At 53.7% G+C, this 22,928-nt stretch overlaps 2 protein-coding genes across 10 annotated transcripts in view; both read right to left on the reverse strand.

Moving 5' to 3' along the window:
• Positions 1-10,256, reverse strand: part of TTLL4 (tubulin tyrosine ligase like 4) — a 25,967-nt gene extending 15,711 nt beyond the window's left edge. For 5 of the 7 annotated variants that reach the window (XR_014853501.1, XM_085066783.1, XM_085066785.1 and 2 more), the window contains exons 1-4: positions 4,255-8,459; positions 1,950-3,218; positions 1,084-1,268; positions 672-735 (exon numbers count right to left, since the gene is read on the reverse strand). Coding sequence is in view for 6 of the 7 variants with exons in the window: in XM_085066783.1 (XP_084922909.1) it covers positions 672-735; positions 1,084-1,268; positions 1,950-3,196 (1,496 nt within the window). In the remaining variant the exon portion in view is untranslated. Of the gene's footprint in view, positions 1-671; positions 736-1,083; positions 1,269-1,949; positions 3,219-4,254; positions 8,460-10,133 lie in introns of those variants that run through there. The other 2 variants (XM_085066780.1, XM_085066782.1) reach the window with 2 other exon arrangements.
• On the reverse strand, positions 8,587-22,898 carry STK36 (serine/threonine kinase 36). Of its 3 annotated transcripts, XM_085066777.1 has the most exons (27): positions 22,797-22,897; positions 22,558-22,663; positions 21,549-21,689; positions 20,775-20,852; positions 20,231-20,361; positions 19,731-19,980; positions 19,243-19,336; positions 18,811-18,980; positions 18,394-18,593; positions 18,189-18,315; positions 17,934-18,077; positions 17,486-17,665; positions 17,173-17,270; positions 16,724-16,829; positions 15,816-15,957; positions 15,413-15,540; positions 14,706-14,810; positions 14,387-14,485; positions 14,108-14,202; positions 13,768-13,831; positions 13,488-13,598; positions 13,269-13,343; positions 12,704-12,878; positions 12,124-12,271; positions 11,764-11,923; positions 10,760-11,500; positions 8,587-10,659 (listed from the first exon to the last, which is right to left on the reverse strand). In XM_085066777.1, exons 2-27 carry the CDS (start codon positions 22,639-22,641, stop codon positions 10,495-10,497), a joined length of 4,011 nt encoding a protein of 1,336 aa, XP_084922903.1. In that variant the 5' UTR covers positions 22,642-22,663; positions 22,797-22,897; the 3' UTR covers positions 8,587-10,494. The 3 variants fall into 3 exon arrangements, with proteins under 3 accessions (XP_084922903.1, XP_084922902.1, XP_084922904.1); XM_085066776.1 differs by lacking the exon at positions 17,934-18,077 and having other exon boundaries at positions 22,558-22,898; XM_085066778.1 differs by lacking the exon at positions 8,587-10,659 and having other exon boundaries at positions 11,456-11,662; positions 22,558-22,898.
• Between the last annotated feature and the right edge of the window lie 30 nt (positions 22,899-22,928).

The following is a 22,928-nucleotide window of genomic DNA, read 5'->3' on the forward strand; positions in this document are numbered from 1 at the left end:
ATAAATAAAGATAAAGTTTGGATGTTATTAAAAACAGTGTCCCAAGATCTGGACAGTGCAGGCCTGGCCAATCAGGCCTAGGGGGAGGTTTCTGACTGACCAATCTGGGTGACCTTTGAAAACTCTATATATATGATGAAATCAAAACAATAAAAGTCTTTCCTTCTTGCCACTGAGAACTGAGTTCTTTACTCTGCTAGCTGCTCAACAGCGACAAGCACTTTACAGGCTCCTGCCTGTAGCAAGAGAGCTAGTTTTAGTCTGCAGGGTAGCAAGGAAACTCGCTTTGGCTGGGACATCTGTTCCTCCCTTCACTCCATTACCTCACGTGCTACTGTCTCACCATGGAGGGCAAAGATGACAGAATCACAGTATATGCTGAGTTGGAAGGATCCAACACTGAGTCCAGCTCCCTGCCCTGCACTACTCCGTTCCCAAGAGTCACATCATATGCCCAAGAGCATTGTCCAAATGCTGAACTCTGCCAGGCTTGGTGCTGCAACCACTTCCCTGGGGAGCCTGTTCCAGTGCCCAACCACCCTCTGGAGGAAGAATCTGTTTCCAATATCCAACCTAAACTTCCCCTGACACAACTTCAGGCCATTCCCTCAGATTCTGGGACAAATCTGGACAAATATGCCAACTTCAATGCACTGATTACAGTTACTAACCTGGATACAGAAGTCACAGAGTCATTGGATGACACATCAGCATCACAGGAAGCATCCGAGTCACCTGCAGGAGGGAACAAACTCAAGTTTTGTCTCCATGAGGAGTGAATGCACACAGAGTTAGGGAGGGAAGAGAGAAAGCAAATGCTGCGGGGGACAGAACCTTCCAGCTGCCCCAAATCCTCGGATCCTGCGTTTTGCCCACTAACTGCTGGTGTAAAAAACAGGCAAGGGGGCAGAGCTGAGAGCCCTGCACAGAGAGGAAATGGGTAATTTCTGGAGGACAGTGGTGAGCCCTAGCTTGCTCTGCAAAGGAACCCATGCAGTTCGTCCTTGCTGTTACATCACTTTTGGGTTCAGCACATCCTGAAATGACAGCACAAATGTAAGACAGGGGGGCAGCTGTGCTTACCCCCCAGCTCCCAGACAGCACCTGCACTCCCCATGTTGAGGCATGGAGCACAGCCCTCCCTGGGAAACCAGCACTCACTGTCTTCATACTCCTCCTGATCACAGCTCTCATCCAGGCCATCAGGAAGTTCTTCCTCTGTTTCATCTTCGGGATGGCTCAGCTCCAGCAGCGACTTAGCAGTAGCACTGGGACAAAGGACATCACACAGAAAGAAATGGCACATGCTTTCTGGGGCCAAAAATCCCAGAAGTCCATAAGGCAGCATGAGATAATGTGGGCAGGGGAGTGAGGGGACTGCTTTCTCCAGTGCTGATCTACAAGCACTCATCCCAAGCTAGCAAGATGGAGAGGCCCCAGAGCATGCTGAGAAGGAACATGTTCCAGAGCAGCTATTAAGAAGAGGAACAAGGACACCCTCTCCCGCCAGGAGAGCAGGAGCTCCATGTCCTTGCACCCTCTCTATCAGTATCATCTCTGTGTTCTTATGAACACATGTCTCTGACTAGGAAGGCCTGGCTCAACAGTAAGGTTTTATTCAACATATGTGCAGAGCTTACCACTGCAGGCAGGGCTCTCTGACTGTGGAGAACAAGCTAGAAGTGCCACACAGTAATTCCATGCTGTGGTTGAAGGAGAAGGTGAATGACTTCAAGCCATCCTGAGTGCCAGCATCGAGCTAGGGGCTGCAGGAAGGCTCCCCACCCACCAGGATACCACAGCTGGGTTTTGCTCATGGACATAGCCCACGGTTATCTTTATGGCCACCCCATACTGCCCACAGCCCATCCTCTCCCAACACACGCAGACACAACGGCCAGCCCGGCACATTCTGCCACAGTCTCCCTCCTCCCCCTGCCTCTACTTACTTCAGCTTTCCAGGGACCACAGCCTGGGCCTGTTTCTCCTCTCTCTCCAGCCGGATGGTGGACACCTGTGCTGTCACTTCAGAGATGGCAGCCAAGTGTAGAGGCTTTGTTCTTGCTACTCGGTCCCTGGCACACAGAGAACTCAGCGTGCCCAAGGGACGGCAGCCGGTGCTGGAGTCAGGAGCGCCGGCACGCGAGGCCAAGGGATGGACGCTGGTCCGCTTAGTGCAGGCAATGGCACCACAGGTGCCCGTAAGGCTCAAGTTACCGCTAAGGCGATGCCTCCCCATCTCGAAGTTCAGGGGAGCAATGGTTTGTTTCCGGATGATCTGCACTCCAACGTGCTGCCTCCTCCTTCTGTTCCAGTTGGACAGGCTGCCCACATTCGTAAGACCAGAACTTTCGACTTGGCACCCAAAGCCCTTGCGTGTGGCAGCCTGACTGGGTAGCTGCTGCACAGCCTTCAAGAGGCTCTTCTCTGGTTCTTTCTCTTTTGAGCTGCGGAGTCTCCCCTTAGCATCCTCCCATGAGCACTGGTCCTTTTTGAGGATTGCGCTGTTTGGCACAGGGCTAACAGAGGGGACTGTGGTTTTCTCCGACACAAGGCTGCTGTTTGTCACTGCTCTGTTGATCAGGCTGCTAGGGAAGCTGTCTTCATTGTCCCTGGAATGGGACCATGAGGCAGCAGAAAAATTCCGGGTGTTTTCCACATTTTTGATCTTCAGTGACTGCAGAAAAGGCACTTTAGCACTGCTTGGCCGTAGGAAGGAGTTGTTATTGAGCACTGGTCTATAGGAGCTGGCAGCCTGCTGGCCTGAGCTGAGGGCAGAGTCTTTGACCCCAGTCCCAGAGCGCTCCTCTGCCAGAAGGCAGGGCTCCATCAGCAAGGAAGACATCACCCTTCCCGTGACAGAGCCAGTATATGGAGCGCTTTGGCGGGTGTCTTCAGTGGGCTGTGCATGGCATAGCGATGATGAGCAAAAGCAGCAGGATTGCTGCAGAGGGATCCCTGAGGGCAGCAGGATGCGATCCTGGAAAGCACTCACATACCTCTTCTCTAAATTCCAGGCAGGTTTTGCTTGCTGCTGAGCAAGGCGCCAGGCCCAGCACGGCTGAGGTCTTTTCGCTGGAGGGGTGCCTGACTCCAGCCCAACACTCTTCTGCTGTTTGGGGCCCAGATTAGCATGGTCTGGTCCTGCAGAGGCCATGTAGAGCCATAGCACGTGAAGTACAAGTGAGTCAGTCATCTACAGCAGCATCTTTGCTGGCCTGAAACAAAAGGACAGCATGGAAGACACTGTTGCCCTGTCAGGCACAGCACCCAGCCCAATGCCACATAAGGAAAGCAGGGTGAGCTGCTTTTCCTGCAGGATGAAAACCACATCTCCCATCTACTGAGCTCAGCAAGAGTCTCCTGATACCAAGTCAAAGAACAGCTGGCATCTCACATGAAACCATAGGATGCAAAGAACAATGTAGAGAGGGCCATCTGCAGGAAAGCTTGTACCCTGCAAACACACAGGGATGCCCGACTACCACTCAGGGCCATGGGGCAGCAGCCCCACACAACAGCCCCGTCTGCAACAAGAGGCTGCCTGCCTGGGACCCACACGGCAGCTGGAGCCCTCTCCTACAGGTCTCTGTCTCCAACATCAGCCTCCACCACAAGCCTCAAAAGTCTGCTTTTTTTTTCTCCCTGCTCCTTAAATCTTAAGCTTACAATGTTACACAACTAGGCGAGAACCTCAGCCTTTGCTTTTAAAAGGAACGTGTCTTTTGCTTTTTTAGAAAAGCTCAGTGAGAGCTAAGGACATCCTAAAGAGCTCTGGACTGAGAAGGCAGCAAGGAGCAAATGCAGGGCTGTTCTAACATCAACACCTCGGTTTCCAGCAGAGAATGGCAGCACTGGCAGACTGTGTGCATACATTTCTCCCCACTGCAGTCCTACAGAAATGTCTCCTCCAAAGAGCAAACTGGCAGACCAAAGAGCTGCAGATGTAAGTGTCCTGAATCCTCCTAGAATGAGCTATTGCACCATATCTGCAACATCCTCTTGCCTCAGGAGAAGGGAAAAGAGAAAACAAACCACAAGCCAGTTATTGCTTTAACACATGCCTCCAGGGCCCCTGGATACAGCTGCGATAGGAATTTGTATTCCAAGCAGGCTGGCTGGTTCTTTCACCTTCCAGCTCTCACATGCTTGCATGTTTAAAAAAAATAAAAAGGTATAAAAGGAAGGATAAGCAGAGCATGAATCATCTCACTCCTGCTTTTCTTGCAAAACCCATACACATTCCTTTCTCACCTGAAAGACAAGCCTCAGATGCAGCAGGTAAAGTGTAGCTTGGAGACCCTGAGGTTGCTCTGTAGCACTGTGACAACAGCTCACACCACCACAGGGCTGGGCCAGACAGACCTACACCTGCTAGTCCTTCTCAACCTGTGAATCAGCCCCAGTCTCCAGCATATACCAGGTCAGCAGCACCTCAGCCAGAGGATGTAGGAGATGGAACATCCCATGCAGGATCCCATAGAATCTACAGATTCTCAAGGAGAGCTTCTATCCTGCCAAGATCTGCAAGGAAATATGGAAGATGCCAAGTCCACTCCACACCCACAGGGCTGCACTGCTTGTCAGCACTTGTACAGTCATGCTGAGAACTGATGAGGACAGGACGCCTGCATTCCAGTGGGAGCTGCAGCCCAGAGGGACTCCAAGCCCCAGGGGAGAGAATCCCCTGAGATAGTACCACACTATTCGACTGCTACCCAATCTGCCCCCAGCAGCAAACCTGGCTGTGTTGTGACATTCACAGTGATTAGCACAGAGCAAAGAAGCTGTGGCTCAGATGCCGCCACCTGCCCAGCTCAAATTTCTCCCAGTAAACAAGGGAGTGAAGCTTGGTTTTCACACACCACTCCCCCAGTGCACCCAGCTCACAAATGCACTTGGACCACAAAGTGACCCTAGCACACCAGTGAACATAGGTGTTAAAGAGCAAATTAAAATTCAAGGAGAATGAAAGTGTTCCAGCCTAGAGAGTTGGTCACTGTGGCATCACCACATGTGCTGCCAGCTTGGCCATCACCTGCACTCTCACCCGGCTGTGAATGACCTTGCAAAACCAGCCCACAGTGAAAGCCATCTGTTCCTCATCTCCACCCGGCTTTACAGCTATCAGTGGATCATACTGCTGTAAAAATAAAAGTGATGTGGCCTAATGAAGCTGTAACAAGGGCTGTGAATCTTACAGTCAGCTTATACACAGGTGTGAAAATGCCAACAGAAGCCCTGTGTGACTCTGATCTGGAGTAAGTGACAGCAGTAGCACAGATGTGAATGACAGAGACATGGGGGTACTGCTGGCAGCTGTGGCTGCCAGGGTGGATGTCTGGCCCTGGCACAGCCTTAGCTAACACTGTCTGCAACCCAGCCCCACAGGAGCAGAGGTGAACATGCTCACTCCTCTCTGGAGCAGTTTTGTCATGGAGTTGCTGAAGCATCTGGGCCAGCACAGGGGAGGGGTGTGCTGAAAGCAGCGGCTGCATAAGAAAGAGGCAGGGCCTTTGCTACAGCTTTCAAGTAAAGACTAGGCCAGCCAACAACTAGCCACCACCACTGTTTCCCTGTGGGGACATAGGAGCTCAGAGACAGGGGCAGGAGGGGCAGGAAGGATGAAAGAAAGATGACATCACATGGGGCAGGTCAGGATGCATCCAGACTGGCAGCAACAGCCCATGCTACCTGTCCTTCCCCCCAGCCAACCTTCTGTCCCACCTCCTGCATGCCAGCACAGCCACCTTAGATGTCCACGTGAAAACTGTCTCCCATCCTTATTGAAAGGACAGCTTGATAGAGCAGCTGCTGAGCATCCAGGAGATCTGGTAAAGATTGAGGCACCTTCACATGCCAGGCTGTGGTCACAACAGGACAGCGGCCACCTCATCTCTGTCGCTCTGGGCAGGAACAATGTCACCTGCCCCAGGGTAAATCCCTACTGGTTTCCAGTCAGGGAAGTTTTCCCTTTATGTTTAACTCTGTTGGAGTTTTGGGGTGGACAAAGGTCACAGCTTGATGCAATCCCTAGTTCTGCCAACCCAACCCAACCCTATAAAAAAGGAGCTGGCATCTGTTCTGCATCTCACAATGGCAATAAAACTACACTCTCAAAATTTTATTGTAGAAACATGAGCTAGGAAAAACCCTGGGTGAACTGGCCAGGCTGGAATTCAAACCCAACCAACTAATTAATGGATTTTGGCTTTGACTTAGTGACACATAGAGGCCAAAGTTGTCACTGTTTGAGTGACCATACAGCTGCACTTGCTTGCAATTATTCTGCCAGCACCTTTTATTGCCGCACAGCTTCCTCACAAGTGTCAGGACGTCAGCTGGAGCACTGCCACAGCGTGTACGAATGTCACATCACAGGTACACAGGGCCAACACGTCCCAGCCTCCACGCACCCCAGTATGTGTCATTCAAAATCCTTTCTTCCAGCCCAAGCCCCCTGTGGCCTGTGCTCCTCTAATGGCAGCGTGGCAGCTCCTCACAGTCCTGTTCCAAATAGGAAAGGGCAAGACCTTAAGAGCCCGGGTGTGTACATCATCCCACTGTTAGTGGAGTTTGGCTTGGGAGGTTATTTTAAACGCAGCTTGGTGACACACTTAAAATAACAAGAGCTTGTAAATGTATGCACCACAAGCTGACCTGATAATGTGCTGTCAGCCACACACAGCCCAAAGTCACAGGGAGGGGAGGTTAGACAACTGCAATTGCTATTGTCTTCCATGCCATCGCAGGGTGCAATTTCTGTTATGATTAAAAAGGATAACATCTTTTTCTAAATGAGACCTGAGTTCACACCAAGTTCCTCACTCACAACTCTGGGGCTTTTGATTAAAGCTTGAACAAGCAAGTTAAATACAATGCAAAACAAATTTTAAAACCAAGATACATTTCAAAATAAGGGTTTGTATCCCTTAAAAAAATTTAAAACTTTGGACAATATCAACACCATTTACCGGAAACCAAGTGCCTAGAGCTGCTCCAACACCTGGTAGCTGGGTACAAACTTGTGTTTCAACAGCATGGAAACAGCCCTCCCTCCCCTACATAAGCTCCAAGCAACATGTAGCCTCCAGTGCAGTCACATACCAAGCCAAAGCTGCACCTGAGGCCACCAGCAAGTTCAAGCTGAAGAGCAGAGGGTGCTGCTGGCCACCAGAAGTTGTCCATGAGGACAAGACAGCTCAGAGACAGCTTAGCCACCACAGAAATGCCAGTGGTGCAGAGACCAACAACCTGGTGTGCTGCTTTGCCACACAGTTAAGCATCGCTGATCCCACTGAGCTCCAGTACCACCCTTGCAGAACCACCTTTTGTGTGCAAATCTAGAAAATAACAACCAATTTCAGTCCTAATCAAGACACCAGGTTTTTGCTTGGCCACTCAGGTAATAAAAAACAAGACACCAGTGAGAAACCAACCTCTGTGAGGTTGGATCAGCAAATTTGCATCAGCAAATTCCACCTGCATCCCAGGATTATATTTGTGTCCAGCATTCGGGCTGGGGTTGGTCATTTCCATTCAATAGCTACAGTGCTGAACTCCACTCCACACTGAACAGAGGAAGCATGAGAAGTGTATGGCTGCCCAAAGTGACCATTTACCTAAGCAGAGCACTGCCCTGCAAGAGAAACAGAGTAGCTCCAGTGTGTGCTCCTGTTCCCGAGGTGGAGGCAAACCTTAGGGATAGCAGGGTGTTGGACCAAGCCATGGAGAGCTGGAATTCAGCCACCACCTCACCCTTTGCTGCAGCAAATGTCTCCCCCCCATGCACACACAGGCTTGGCTGGGGACTGAAGCCTCACTTGCTTGACTTCACAAGGGACTTTACCACCACTCTCAGGGCACTGAAGCACAGTGCCAGATGAGGCGAGGTACTCTGGCATGGTTAGGCAGAAAATCCAGGGCTGTAGCTTGAGTGCACCAGGGACACCTAATATAAAGGGCTGGCTCAGTGCTCACCCAGGGAGGGCTGACCTGGCTGTGATCAGACAGTGCTGAGGCCACAGTAAAGGGCAAACAGTGCAGAGAGTGGAGTCCCTACTGCTATCAAAGGATATCAACTTTTCTCCCTGGCAGACTCCTCAGGCCCCGAAGCAGCCTGCTGCACAATGACAGCAGACCATGCAGTTGTTTCCCCAGTAGTGAAGCTGGCAAGTGCCTGCCTTTGCTCCCACCCCTGATTTGTACTTTCTCATCACATGGGCTACAGAAGCAGTTGTACTGCAACATAAATAAGAGTAGGGAAGCCAGTCTGGGTTAAAAGCAACAAGCTAAACCATGAGGTGTTTAACAGTCTTTCACCAAGGAGGTCTATAGCCCATTCCTGAAGATCCAAACTGAAGGGACAGCATTTTCAATTGAGCTTCATGATGGGAGAAATGTACAGGAGAATAACACTGCAAGACCTGGGGAGAGTTTGGTCACCAGTGTAGGAACTGAGGGCAGTCAGCACAGCTTTTCCTGGTCTTAGGCTGGCCTTTAGTAGAAAAATAAAAGCGAAGGATCTGGAGTGAGTGAAATAAGTATAAGGCATCAACACATAGCAAGGAGACAAGAACTACCCAATCAGTTCAAGACACATAAATTCTTAGTCCATCCTCTGTTCTTGATAATTTTTACTGAAACATATCTGCAGTTGGAAGAAAAGGTTCCCAGGTTTGTCCATCAGCATGTGCTGAGGACTCTTCCATGTCCTGACAGAGCTGGGAAAAATTCTTCTGTAGACACTGCAAAATTCTCAGTCCATATAGCAATCTCTCAGAGCTCGGGAGTGGAGAAGAAATAGAGATTCAAGGTGAGAAGAAGCTGCCAAATACTCCCAGACTTGATGCATGGTAGGAACCCGGGAAATGTCAAGGAGTGGTACCCAGCCAGGCTGGTACAGCAGCCAAAGCCCCCAGCATGCACAGCAGCCTGTGTCAGTGACCTGACAGGTCCCCATAGGCATCATTTTCTGGGGATAGTAACATTTGTCCCCCCCAGCTCCTCCTCGAAATGCAATCCCTGCTGTGCAGAAGGACCCCAGGCATGACTGAGGTGTGGGAGGGGCCAATTGTCAACACACTTTGTCAAACAAATTTTGCCTAACACAAAACTTTACAACTGCAGCAAGAGAGCAACAAAAGGACAGTCAAGTGCTACTATCTGCTGGGTACAAACAGTAAGAATCATGGAAATATTATTCCATAAATCTATAATAAGGCCAACAATTAGCTGTAAATTTCCCCAAACTGTCCAGGAGTCACTGATGTCATCTGTCATTCTGTGAGGAGCACACCACAATGACAAATGTGTCATATAGCACACCTATATGACCCCCTTAAGACAAGCCTCATCTCAGGGAGTCATATAGGCAGGGTTTTGATGTGGAGCTGTGGGGCTGAACTCTGCCTCCCATGAGACATCCACAGCCCAGCTCGGCAGGGAGACAGGACGCTGGCACAGTGCTGCGGGGCTTCCCCACGCCTGCACGCCTCATTCCTGCCCAAACCCTGGAGGCATTCAGGAAATACTCCAGGCTTGTCTCAACTCAGCTCTGCCTTTCACCTTTCAGACTCATCAGCTCCCTTTTACTACACAAGAGAAGCCACGCCAAGACCCCAATGGACGGATGAACAGCCAAGATGTCCCAGCTCTCCACGTGGGACTGGTTAATCCCAGCTCCATCCTCACTGATACTGCAGGTACCGCTGGAGGGGCTCCCTGGGGCCATGGCTGGCTGGGGAGCCACTTCTTCCTCCCTGCCGCTCGCCCGGGGAACATACTGCGTCTCGTTTCTCCAGGTGAAAGTCTTTGAAGCCAAAGGTGCTACCAGGATGCTTTATCCTGCTCCCGAAGTGCCGCCCAGGCCGCCAACCCCAGCACGTCTCGCCACAGAGCGCCCCCGAGCCGCCCCCCTAGCCCCACGGGGTCACAGGGCAAGACCATGGCGAGCCCCGCGAGGAGGCCTGGGGTGGAGCGAGGTGCCTCCTCGGTGCCCGGGCACGGCCGTGGGGCGGGGAGGCCAAGGGCCTACGCCCCGGTAGGGGAACCCTGAGGGTGGCACCCGGGGAGACACACAATGCCCGCGGAGAGCAGAGCCCCGCTCCACGGGGCGGCCCCGCCGTACTCACCGCCCGCCCGGGCCCGCCGGACCAGCCGCCGCCGTTACCATGGGGAGCCGGCGGGCCCACGTGACTACAGCTCCCGGCAGCCACCGCGCTGCAGGGTACAGCGCCCTCTGGCGGCGCGGCGGGGCCTGGTGGCGGAGCGCAGCCCGGCGGCGCGGGCACGGCAGCGGGAGCCGCCGGGAAACAGGCGGTTTCTGAAGGAACGGGCACTTGTTCCAGGACCGGCTTCCCACGGGGGGGCACCCCGGGTAAAGACGGCCGGATGGAGTCCCCGTCGGGGGGACAACTCGTGTTCCAAGGAAGGTCTGGCTGGAGCGTAAGGAGGACGAAGGAAGCGTCGGTGCCGTCCCGGGATGCCCGGGCGTCACCGCTCAGCGCCGGGGTGCGGCGACAGCTGGCTGGGCCCCGCGCGGCTGGGCAGAGCTGCGAGGCGGCGGAGGAGCAGCTCGCAGTGCCGGACAGAAGGCGACCGGGGGCTGCCACCGGCCAGCGCGGCCAGCCTCTCGGTGGCTTTGAGGGACAGCAGGACCTGCACAGCCAAGAGAGGGACAGGAGTCACCTGCAAGCCTGACCCTTGTCCCCACAATTCCATCAGGTCCCCCAAAGGAGCCGAGGTCCCCGTGCAGTACCTGCTGGATTCCGGGGTGCTGGCTGAGGGCTCGCAGTGCCTCGAGGGCTCCCTCCCGCACGGTCTTCCGCGGGTCCTGGCAGGTCACCTGCAGCAGGAGGTCGGGGGCCCTGTTCTGGATCAGTAGATCCCGCAGCTCTGCCCCGCGCTGGCCCAGGTTGCTCAGGGCCAGGGCTGCGTTGCAGCACGTCTTGGCCTGCGTGTCACTCAGCAGACGGGTCAGCGTGGGCACAGCCCTGCCCAGGGTCCCCGCCGGACAGGACGCATGGTAGGCAGCATTGCCCACTGCAAAGCTGGCTGCCCTGCGCACGCAGCCCTCCGGGTCCGACAGGCACTCCAGCAGCCTCTCCAGCCAACCGGGCTGATTCTGCAGCGCTGGGCAAAAACTGTGGCGGAGCAGGTTGCCCAGCAAGTTGCAGGTTCTGGCCCGTATTAGGTATTGCTGGTGGCTGAGCAGGTAGCTCAGCGGCTGGCCAGCCACATCTGAGTCGTTCAGGATCCTTTGGAGAAAGGGCAGGTGCTCCGAACAGGCCCGTGCCACGTGGGTCAAGAGAGACAGGAGGTCAGTTGTGAGCGTGACATTGTCTGAGAACAAGACAGACTTCAAGAAGGCAACAATGTGCTCTGAGGCAGCAGCTTCCCTCACCACTTGGTCTATGACTTGTGTGTCAGACACAACAAGCTGGCACAAGAGGCCCATGGGGAGCTCGGTGAATGAGAAGGGCAGATGGCAAGCGCAGACCTAAGGAGGAAGGATAGACAGTAGTCCTGGATGCACTGCACTCATGTGAGCCAAGCCAAGCAGCAGCTGAAGGCAGCCAGCAGGTCAGGACAAGCTTAGCAGTCAGTCAAGCTTCTCCAAGGGCTACATAGCACCCAAATGACATCCCTGTGTGGACAGGAACTGCCAACATGACATGAGGTGGTGCCATGTATTGGGGACTGCAACGTAGGGAAGTGTAACCACAGTATGGGGGAAGGAGGAACACAGGATCAAAAGGGTACCTGCAGCAGCTGGGCAGGGATCTGAGTATCTCTCACAGCATCCATGATCAGTACCAAGGTGTCTTTATCCACATCCAGACCAAAAGGGAAACAGAGGAGCTGGCAGACCTGGGTGACCACATCTGGGACAACCTCAGGGTCCCCATCCTTTCCTGCTTGCCTGAATTTGTGAGAGAAAGAGAGAGGGCTTAATACAGAGGTGATCAGAAAAACCTCAGGGTAAGGGGCAAAGGGCATTCCCGCACCAGGCACTGAGGTCTACAAGTGCCAGGTCAGGAAATTCTCAGCCCTTGGTGTGCTCATATCCATGTCCCATTCAGCAGCTGAGCTATGGCTACTTCAGCCCTTGCCACAACTCACATCTGTGCCAGGCATGTCAAGAAGCCAGGGGACAGCAGTCTCTTCAGTGTCACCATGAGGACACCATGGGACTCGGTGAGCTGAGGCAGGCACTGGTGGGACTCACGAATGAAGACAGTGAGGGCCAGGCTAAGGAAGAGCAGGGTTCCTGCAGGAGGAACAGCAGGCAGAAGGGCAAAGCTAGGGTAGGTTATAAAGTCTTCTCACTTCTGTCTGTACTACCTCAAGGCAGCTCCAGGGTGGATTCTGTGATTCCCTGTCCAAAACCAGAAAATATCCACCCTGGTGGTCACATGTGCCAGAGTGGACATTCTCTGCATCATGCAGAGTGGACATCCGTTTTTTGTTCCTCCACAGTCAACTCAGCTGAGCTGCAGCCAACTGGGCACAGGATGGGCCAGCCCAGCCCTCTCTCCCCAGAAGACACTGCAATCCTCAAGAAAAAACACCTGAGTCCTCTGGCCTCAGGGAACGGATGGGGATAGGGACAGACATGGGCAAGTCTGAGGGCAGGATGTGAAGCAGGGCAGGATGTGAAGCAGGATCCAGGGCAGATGCCCTGCTGTCCCACAGCTCCTACCTTGAGGGGAGAGGAGGTTCCAGTCTGGCTCTGCCATGGGGTGACCAGCACCTGGGGGTGGGTCTCCCTCCAGTGCTGCCCTGTTGGTGCCCACATGAAGCACCACAGCAACACAATGCCAGACCAGGCTCCACAGCTCTGAGGAAGCAAAGCCCTGCTCCAAGGCTACATCCTCCTAGAGGTAGAGAGGCAGATGTCAGAGGTCTTCACAGTTCTCCATGGCTCCTCAGGGTTCTGGTATATGGCTCTGCCAGCCCCATGGTCCTGTGAAGGTCTGGGCTAGATGGACATGGCCCAGGGGTCCTGCTGCACCTTCCAGTAGTCTCAGTCCTAAGGGCATCTCTGCCCTCCCTCACTCCAGTGTGCCCATGGATTAACCATCCCTGCCCACCACTCTCCCATCAGCCCTGCAGGGACATTAGGTGACTTTCATGGGGTTGCACAGCTCAGCCAAAGCTGCACAGTTCCCTGGTTTCCCTCAGCCTCATTACAAATCCACATTCAGGCCTTTTGCCATCACACCTTTTGGCAGGGACCAGGCCAAGAGAGATGGCCAGACTGGTACCTGTTCAAGGAGTTTCAGCAGGAGGAAAAAGAGTCCATCATAGAGACCAGCACCCATTGGCAGGGGAAACTGTAGCTGTAAGAGAGTGGGAGACAGTCTGGATCTGAGTGCTGGGTCTGAAAGCAGCAGCATCACACTTGCACCCGTCTGAGCCCATCTTTGCACACCTTCACAGTGGGGTATGCATGGCTCCCCAGCTTCTCTGTCCCCAACCCATACCTCTGCAGGTGCTGTCAGCATGTTTGTCACCACTGGTAGGATCTTTTCTCTCTTGAGCTCCAAGGCCACCCCTTGCTGACTGAGCTGTGCCAGGAGGAATGCTGCAGCACCCTGTGGGACAGGGAGAGCTCAGCACCTTTGGGACTTTCCCATCTGTTCGGTCAGTATTGACCCTTCATCCCTCAGCCTCATCCCACCGAGTGAGGAACAGTAGGGCCCAAATGGCACGTAGGGCTCTGCAAGGCTCTCAGCAGTGGGTCTGCCAGGGGGTGTAGCTTACCACAAGGGACACGACAGGAGACTGGGTGATGAGATCCACAGCCAAGGTAACCAACTCCTCAAGCCTGAAATGCAGGGACCAGGAGAAAAGCACAGCTTCATATTGTGCAGAATGGCAGCATCCAAATACCCACAAGGCTGTGAAGCATCCATGTTTCAGGAGGACCCCTGGTTCACAGCACCTCCTTGTCCACACTAGGTCATTCTCACCACATCCCCAGCACCCACCCACATTGCCCAGCACTCTGCTGGATCAGTGGGACCAGGTTTTCAGCTCTGGGCAGGATGCAGGACAGAGGGCTGTCCAGGGCAGGGCATGTTCCTCTCCCACCCGTGCTTACCTTGGAGGGGAGGCCTGAAGCTGCAGGGTGAGGAGGGCCAGCAGGTACAGAGAGGCTTCACAGGCTGCCTCCTGGGCCACGTGCACCACAGGGACCTACCAAGGGAGCAGGAGTCATAGCAGACGGGGATTTTTCTGGGCCCCAGAGGAGAACTGCACTCTTCAGAATAAACTCCCCTAAACTCTTCTCCCCACACAGATTGGTCCGAGCAACACTCAGAGGAACGTGTCCTGCTTGCCCACACTCCTACTCCACTACCAGCACCGTGGTCATTCCTACCTCACCCTTCAAGAGCTGCAAGAGGGAACCCCACAGAGGTTGGCTTCTTCCCAGGTGCTGACACAGCTTTGGGCAGGCATGGCAGCTAGCATAGAGGATCTGCAAGGCAGAGGGGAGAGATGCCTACTGGCCCCTGTGGACAGGTCCACTCCAGTCACACCCCATGGCTACCATGGGCTCATTTATTCAACAACTGACACCAGGCAGATGGGAGTCATTGAGGGCTAAGCTCACAGTTCCCTCTTTCCCGTGCTCCTAATTCCAGAGCAAATGTCCAGGCACCTCTGGGCAGAGCCAGATAAAAGGGTGGGGCCATTACCTTCAGCACGTTCAAGGAGCAGCCTGGGTGTTCCAGTCTCCCCAGCAGTCTTGTAAGCTGCTCACCCTCTCCTTCCATAAGCTTTTCAGCTACTGCATAAGCAACCTGCAGAAATCAGCCTGTTTTGCACTCTGGGCACCTGAAGCACTGCACAGACTAAAGAAGTTTAATGCTAGCAAAAATTTAATGAAAGAAGGTATCTGCTTCCTACATCTTGCCTGTGTTTACTAAGGGATGCCTTTTTGCCATGACCTAGCAAGGCTTTGATGCACAGTCCCAGAGCTGAGATGAGCAAGGTAAGATTCCTCCTCTGCTTCCCTCCTTGTTGACTTAAGAGTTGAGTTAAAAAATCAAATGGAATCTGTAGCTGTTCTCCCTCTTACTGTTCATTCAATTTTAGATTTCCTACATTTCATATCACTATAATAAAAGAATTCATGTTTTCTATGCATTGCCTAGTTCTTTACTTAGCCCATCTCACAGTTCAGATCCTAAGTTTGAGTCTCTTAATTGATTCAAGAATCCTTAGATTCCTAAGGTCAGCTGTTGGCTGGGAAGGTGCAGCCCACAAATATGAGCCCTGCAAGCCACTAAAACCAGAGGATCACAGCCCTCCATTCCACTGCTGAGAAAGAGATCCTCCTGGAAAGGGCTGCTGACCCTGTGAAGATGAAACCACTTCACCCCATACAGAGAGCTGGTCTGACCTGCTGCTTGGCTTCCCGACAGCTGTTCCTCTCCAGGGGTATGCTGCAGGCAGCAGCCAATGCAGCCTGGAAGAGGTCTGCCCCACATGGGCTCTCATCATGGGCTGATTTGCCCTCCACCGCTGCACCTGCACAGGGATAGAACTTGAGAGTCATGTGCTAAAGCTGCTGAGGGGCAGCAGGATGGGGCTGGATGGCAAGAGAAGAAACGTCAGGCTTGTGACATGAAGAAGGTGAGATCTAGGATTGAGGGAGAGGAGAGCCCTAGTTATCAGGGGTCTGGACAGATAGGCTTCAGGCACCTCTTCTGGCCAACATGACACTACAATGGCCATCAGTGCTCTGATGGAGCCGAAGGGTAGGAGGGAGAGAGGAAAGCCCAGAAGAGGTGGCTAGCTGCTACCTTGCAGAGCAGGCTGCTCTGAGATGGATCCCTGAAGAAGTCTGTTCAGCAGGGGCTGATGCTCCTCTCGCAGGCTGATGTAGAAGGGTGCAGAGATAGAGGGGTCTGTCATGTCCAGGCTCTCACAGAGCTGGGTGAAGCACTGGGGAAGACACAGGAGTTGCAATCACTGCAGACTGAGTGAGGGAGCAGAAAGAAGGACAGCACAGGAGGAAGCTGTGGGAGGACAGCAGAGATGAGAGAAGGACTCGTGCTGGAACTCTAAGTGTCCACTCCAGTCAGGTTACTGTGTGGAACCCACAATTGGCTGCATGCTGCCAAGTGAGAGGTACACATGGAGGCATGTGTCCCTTCTCACCTCTGTCACAGCCTGGCAGAGCATGCCCAACAGCTATTTTTGCTCTTGGTTCCTCTGGCTCTAAGACATGCAGCCTGGAAACAAAGGCTAAAAGCAAGATGATACCAAATGCAAGCCTGTATGCATCTCCTGCCCGAGCCACTTGTGAATCATACAGCAACACTGAGTACTCACTGTGCCTACCCAGCACAATCCCACCAACAGAACTTTTGGCAGCAGAGCCAGGGGCATGTGTAGCGAAGCAACACTGCCTGGCCACAAGGCCATTTGTGCCAGGGTGTAAAATGGACTGCACCTGCCATCGGCTCGACCAGTAAAGCCACACCAGAATGGTAAAGCCAGCGAAGGTGCCCCTCAGAGACCTCCTCTCTGTATGCAAGTCTCTGCAAAAACTCCAGTGGGTTAGACAGCTTGCCCTGAGAATAATGTCTCAGACCCCATAGTTAGGAGCCAGGTCCTCAGCCTGTGTTCCCCCAACATACACAGACAACCCCACAGCTCCTGTCCCTGGGGCAGAGAATGTGAAGTAGGGAGATGGGGGCATCCTTACCAGGAGGCTTTGCTGGCAGAGTTTCATCTCACTGTCGACTGGCACAGCTAGCAGCTCCGGCAGCAGGGCCAGGAAGAAGTCAGCACTCTCCTGAAAGGCCTGCAGGCTGAGGGAGGCAGCAGGGGCAGATGAGTGCAGAGAAACACAGCCCCTTACAGTGAGGACAGGATCTGGACAGGTCCATACAGCCCTGGCTAATGGAGCAGGCAGCACACACTCACACTGTGAGCTGCTGTCAGCAGGCAGCACAACTGGACTTGTCAACTGTGCCTTTCCTTTAATTTGTCCCATTCAAGAAAAGTGCTCCTCTATGAGCAGAGCAATATGGCATGAAGTGCTTAGTCCATGATGCTTCCCCACAGAGACAACGCTGCAGCGTATGAACACCACCCTCCCACCTACTGTCAGGTCCCCACACAAGACCTCAGAGAACAGAAGGTTATCCCTACCTGTCCTTTTGCCCACTCTCCTCCAGGCTGCATTCACTGCTGAAATAAACTTTGGTCACCATGAGGAGGTCTGTCAGCACAGCAATACACCAGGGCTGCTGCAGAGTCCAGAAAGAAAGCACAAATGGGGATTACCTACTGACCATCCCCACACCACTGTGACAGGATCCTTCCCTGCCAGAACCTCCCCCTTCTCAAGGGTGCCTAGAAGAGGAACCTGTGAGTCAGCTCCAGCAAGACACCAGGACTTCCTCAGCACCAGCACTCTGCAGGGTTGGAAGGAGCCCAGATTTCTCTGGGGTCCTACACTCACCTGCTTGGTGCAACCACTCTCCAGGATCTGCTTGGCTAGATACAGCAGGGACAGAGGCACATTCAGCCCTCTGCAGAAGTGGTCCAGCAGCTCAGAGTCACACCGGGTAGACAGGAGATTGCCCATAACACGAAGCACAGAACGAAGATGGGAGGCTCCCTCCAACATCCCTTCCAGCACCTGGACACAAAGAAGCCAGAAGAGCTCATAATGAGCAGCAGTTTTGGTCTCTCCACCAGCCATGGAGCAGCCTTTCAACCCATCCAGGCAGGGAACAGCAGAGGAGCAAATGGCAAGCCAAGTGCACAGACAGCTCCAACTCCTGAACAAGCAGAGGATCTTTTTGCTGACTGGACTGAGGACTCTCCAATTGTTTCCAACCCAGTCCTGGGGAAGAAGGCAGCATCCACATCTCCAGTCATAGTTGCCTGGGCCAGCCATCACTTACCTGCTGAGCAGAGTCTGCCAAGCGGTTCCGTACACGGCGCTGGAAGGCCAGGTCCCTCAGGAGGCTCAGAGACACACTCAGATGCATGGCTGAGGGCTCAGTGCCCTCAATCAGGTGCTGCCACTCCTCATCACTCTCCAACTCCTAGCCACAGAGGAGAGAGGCCTGGTGCCACAGACCCTGCCAGTCCCAGGGTCTCTGTACCAGCCCCTGGTGACTGGGCCCTGCTGTCCTCATCTCAAGACAAGATCTTACCTCACTCTCCAGGTCCACAGCCTCATTGCTGTGCCTGCCCCAGGGCTCTGTCCTGCCAGAACCAGGCTGTGGAGGGGAACCTGCTCCAGGAAACTCCCACTCATAGTCTCGAGAGATGTTGTGTTGCCTGGCCAAGGAAATAGTGCACTTAGTGAAAGATCTTTCCTTTTGCTCTTCCTCCTGCTCCAGCCTCAGCCTCCCTTACCCTAGGCTGGGAGGAGACTCCTCAAACTCCCACTCAGCTATGCTGCTCTTTCCTTGCAGGAGACCAGGATTCTTCTCATTGGAGGCAGCCAGTGGCTCACCCTCTTCAGGGGGTGCCTTCTGTGATGCTGCTCTGGGTCTATGCATGGGATTTCCATTGACAGAGTCTTTGGTAGATGCATCACCTGGCTTCTGTTGACCCTGGTGATGGCAGAGAAGTTTGGTCAGGGCAGGGTTACTCAGCCAGATGAGTCCCCTCAATCCCCACCACCATGAGCACTTCACATCCTGCCTTGTGTATCACTGACACCCCAGCCTGACACATGTACTCGTGGGTTTCCCCCAAGGGCCCATTTTAGTGTCCCTCTTTTGCCCTGACTGGGAGATATAGCCAGGGGAATCCCACACTTTTCTCCACCTTTTTCTGTGTCTCTTCAACCATCTTCTGCTGGGCACTTCTCAGGATCCTGGACTGGCTACTCCTGGGGGCCATGGAATGGACTTGCTGCTCCTTCAGGGCCTGCTGCTCTGGGGACAGTTTCATGGTGAAGGGGTTTGAGATCCCATGCTCTTCTGTGTCATCAATCACTGGGGAGGCAAGAGGAAAACTACAGCAGCAGATCTCCTTTGGGACATGGAGAGAGTGATCTCTCTTGAAATCCCAGGGGAAACCCAAGGGACCCAGAGCAAGGGCAGGAGAAGGAGATAGGAGTCACTGCTTGGAAGAGCTAAAAGGAGGGAGGCATAGACCAGCATAGTAAAAATAGCAGGGAAGGGAGGTCCTCTCAGTCTCCAGGCAGTAGTAGAAGAAACAGACCTGGACAGCTTTGAAAAAATAGTAAATACTCACCAGTAACCCGTCCAGCAATGAAGGGGTGAGAAAGCAGCTCTGGCCACGACAGGCGCTGCTGTGGGTCCTTCATTAGTAATCCTTGAAGGAAGCTCTACAGAGCAACACAGAAGCAGGATCACTGAGACATGTGCAGCACCCACTAGTGAGCATAGTGTACCCACCAGTCTCCCCCAGTGAGGGCACTCAGAAGGCCGGCCTTTCCTGCCTGGCTCTGGGAAAGGAGTAGCTCTAGTGTTTAGGGTAGACGGGAAGACATTTCCCTTCCCAGCCCAATAAATCACTCCTCTGCTGTTGGACCCAATTTCCCAGTTTATGGACAGCAGTGATAAGGGTTCCCCTCCCAGGAGACCCAGCTCTCATCACTTCTCTATGCTCTGAAGTCCGTGCTAGGGGACGTAAAAGCTAAGAGTGACCCACCAGGGCAGCAGGTGAGGCCAAAACTGCAGCAACAGTTCTCATCCTGCAGACAGGGCCTTGGCCCTTACCTTGAACATTGGGCTCATGGTCGTGGGCCATTTGACAGGGTCCTTGATGATGAGGCTGACAAGCTGGAAGATGCTGTTGGTGTAGAAGGGAGGAGTGCCCACAAACAGCTCATACAGGATGCAGCCCACAGACCACAGATCTGCTGTGTGGTCGTATGGCCGTTCTTCCACCAGCTCAGGGGACATGTACAGAGGGGTGCCCTTGATGGAGGTCAGCACCATGGTGTGGATGCTCATGGCACGAGCGAACCTGTTCAGAGCAAAGCACAGATCACAAGTTCAGGCTGAAACATCCACTGCAACTCACAGGGAGTTCCCTATGAGTTTACCAATACCTCTTCCCTCTGGAGGACAGAATCTTCCCTCTCTGCTTAACCTCTAAATACGCACAGAATCCAGGCCCCCTTCTGCACTCTCCCAGTCCTCCTCTACAGCATCCAGGACACTTCTTGGCTGCTCCAAGCCCAAGTGACGCCCTCAAGCTGGCCCCCAGCACTCACCCGAAGTCACAGAGCTTGACAACACCATCTTTGCCCAGCAGGATGTTCTGGGGTTTCATGTCACGGTGCAGGATGCGGTGGGAATGCAGGTAATAGAGAGCAGAGATGAGTTGGGCAGCTATGGTCTGGACCTGCCAGAGACACAGAAGCTTCACCCTGTGTCCCATGGTGCCATCTGCTGGCACAACCATGGGAGCCAAGTTCCTTACGGCCTGGCTCCCACACTACTACTTCTACCCTGTTTGGGGCAGGGACCAACCCCAGCTGTGGGCCAGCACTTTCTTGGAGTAGGCAGCAGTCTGGTGCTGTGGCCCTTGGAAAGGGAACAGAGAAACTGAGGTCTCTGCGGGACCCCACTGTCCTACAGTGCCAACCTGGCCCCCTCTCCACCCTTTTCAGAAGCTCTACCAGGTAAAGCCCCAGAGGCACCCTCAGCCTCCTGACATTTGCTGGCTCACAGCAGAGACCCTCTGTCTGCAGGCAGACAAATCCTGTTTTCTCCAGCCTGCAGCAAACACAGCATGGGCAGTGCCATGATAAACACCTGGTCCTCGGGCAAACTCCCATCGTCCTCCAGGATCTGGAAGAGCTCTCCCTCTGCATAGTCAGTCACTACCACCACCTGGAGGGAAGAGCAGCATGGTGAGACCAGGCCCAGGGGACCAGGACAGAGCAGGGTAAGAAATCTGAGGGAGGTGTTGGGGTGTCATCATGCACAGCCCATCAGCTTTGGCTGGGACTTTGAATGGAAGAGAGTTCTCGTGGCTGCACTGCACTTGGCAGAGCTCTTGTAGCTGTCCATGTCTCAGACAGCCAGCAGAAACAAGGGAAGAGGGAAGGACAGGACCAGCACAGAATGGTACTTCCAAGTCCAGTGGGAAGAATCATTCCCTTGAACTTGCTTTGAATCTGGTGTCCAATTACTTTATTTCATGTTCCCATGCCCCATAGAACAGTCTGCAATCCTTTCTTATCATGTTCTACCCATGAGAGTTTAAATCAGTGAAAAGCCAGTCTCGGAAGAGACTGATGAAGGAAGAGTCACCCTCATCCTGTGATGTCAAACCACTCCTCCAGCATCACACACACCCTTGTCAGCTCCTTCGCCTCTGCATATGACCTAGTGCAGCCCACACAGCCCACACAGATGTTGGCTCCCCACACAGCACATACTAATAGGTTCTGAAAAACACTAACCAGACCCTGGGATGAAGTCACCAGAATCTCCTCAGAAAGATTTCCCTACAACAGCAGGGGACAGCCCTTGTTACCCTGCCCCAGTCAAGCAAAAGCGTTTGCCTGGAGTAGTCCCCTTCACCTCCTTAGCAGTCTCAAAGCTATCGAGCATCTGGATGATGTTGGGGTGATGGAGGTCTCTCACAATCTCAATTTCCCGCTGCAGGTTCTTCAGCTCCTTCTCAGACCGCCCCACCTTGGGGATGAACTTCAAGGCCACCACCTTTCAAAGCAGGAAAAGCTGGGATCAGACCAGGCTCCTGGCAAGAGCCACCCTGGCAAAGGCTGCTTTTAACACAAACAGGACTCAGTACTTTACAGCTGAACACAGAAAATAGAACAATCAGACATTTGTTCACTGGCCCCTTGGACCTGGGGCTCTCCCCAGGCCCTTGCACCTCAATACTAGTGCTTACACGTCTTGTCACACTGGCATTTAAAGCAAAGAAATGTAATCAGTGAACACAGATAAAAACAGAACTTCAGAAACATGGGACAGGACCTAGAGATGCCAGTGAACAGCAAGCCTAACACGAGCCAGTAGTGAGCCCTGGAAATGAGGAGCACTAGCAGCACGCCCTGGGCTGTATCAACAGGCAGGAACTGTAGGGGAGTTATTATTGGCCTTTATTTCAAACCTTGTAGACTATGTTGGCAATATTGTAGCCAGGGTTTTGGCCCAGAAAGACATCAGTGAGCTGGAGTGGGTATAGCAAAGAGACCCACCATGGTGAGGGGACTGAAGAACATGGGAGGACAACACAGTGATTACGAATTGAAACAGAGGGAGGTTCAACTTCGTAAGAGGAAAACACATTCATCCTAGCAATAGTCGGGCACCAGCTGTGGCGTGTTTGTCTTGGGGATTTCAGAGGATCTAAATTTCGTCCTAGCCCTGCTTTGAGGTCTTGAGGTCGCTCCTGATGTCCCTGGAATCTAGACGACTCAGAGCCAGCAAGAGCTAGTCAGGAATGTCAGCAGAAAGCCGAATCAATGCCGAGTCCCAAAGGCCTGGCAGAGCCTTAGAACCCAAGAGGCACCAGAAATCAGCCCCGGCCCCACACAACAGACCCCTGACCCTCTCCCCTCACCTGGGCGCTGTGCTTCCGGCGCCCCTTGTACACCCGCCCAAAGGAGCCTTCGCCGATCATTTCCAGGACGTGGTAGTTCTCCATCGTTCGGGACGGGGCCGCTGAGCTGCAGAGGCAAAGCGGCCAGTGAGGAGCAGCGTTTCCACTTCCGCGGGCACCTCCCCTCCTGCGGGGCTGCAGCCGGCGCCCGGTCCCCTGGGCGAGTGTCCCCTCCCGCCCCAGGCTTTGCTCCTGCCCACCGGCTCCCCGGCAGGACGAGCCCTGAGCCCTGGCGGCAGCAATCGCGCTGCGGGATGAACCTCTGCCCGCTCCGCTCCTGCCCCGGACCCGCCGCCGAGGCGTCGCCTGGCAACGGGCTGCCGGCTTCCGCT

This window comes from Lichenostomus cassidix, chromosome 7 (assembly GCF_008360975.1).
Source record: "Lichenostomus cassidix isolate B80296 chromosome 7, HeHo_3.0, whole genome shotgun sequence".
Lineage (NCBI taxonomy): Eukaryota > Metazoa > Chordata > Aves > Passeriformes > Meliphagidae > Lichenostomus > Lichenostomus cassidix.

Coding starts and splice junctions, on each gene's coding strand:
- STK36 (XM_085066777.1), bottom strand. CDS start 22,641: ATGGAGAACTACCACGTCCTGGAAATGATCGGCGAAGGCTCCTTTGGG. Junction 20,853..21,548: donor GCTTTGAGACTGCTAAGGAG/GTGAAGGGGACT, acceptor TCTTCCCTCCAG/GTGGTGGTAGTGACTGACTA. Junction 11,501..11,763: donor TCCCTGCCCAGCTGCTGCAG/GTACCCTTTTGA, acceptor CTTCCTCCTTAG/GTCTGCGCTTGCCATCTGCC.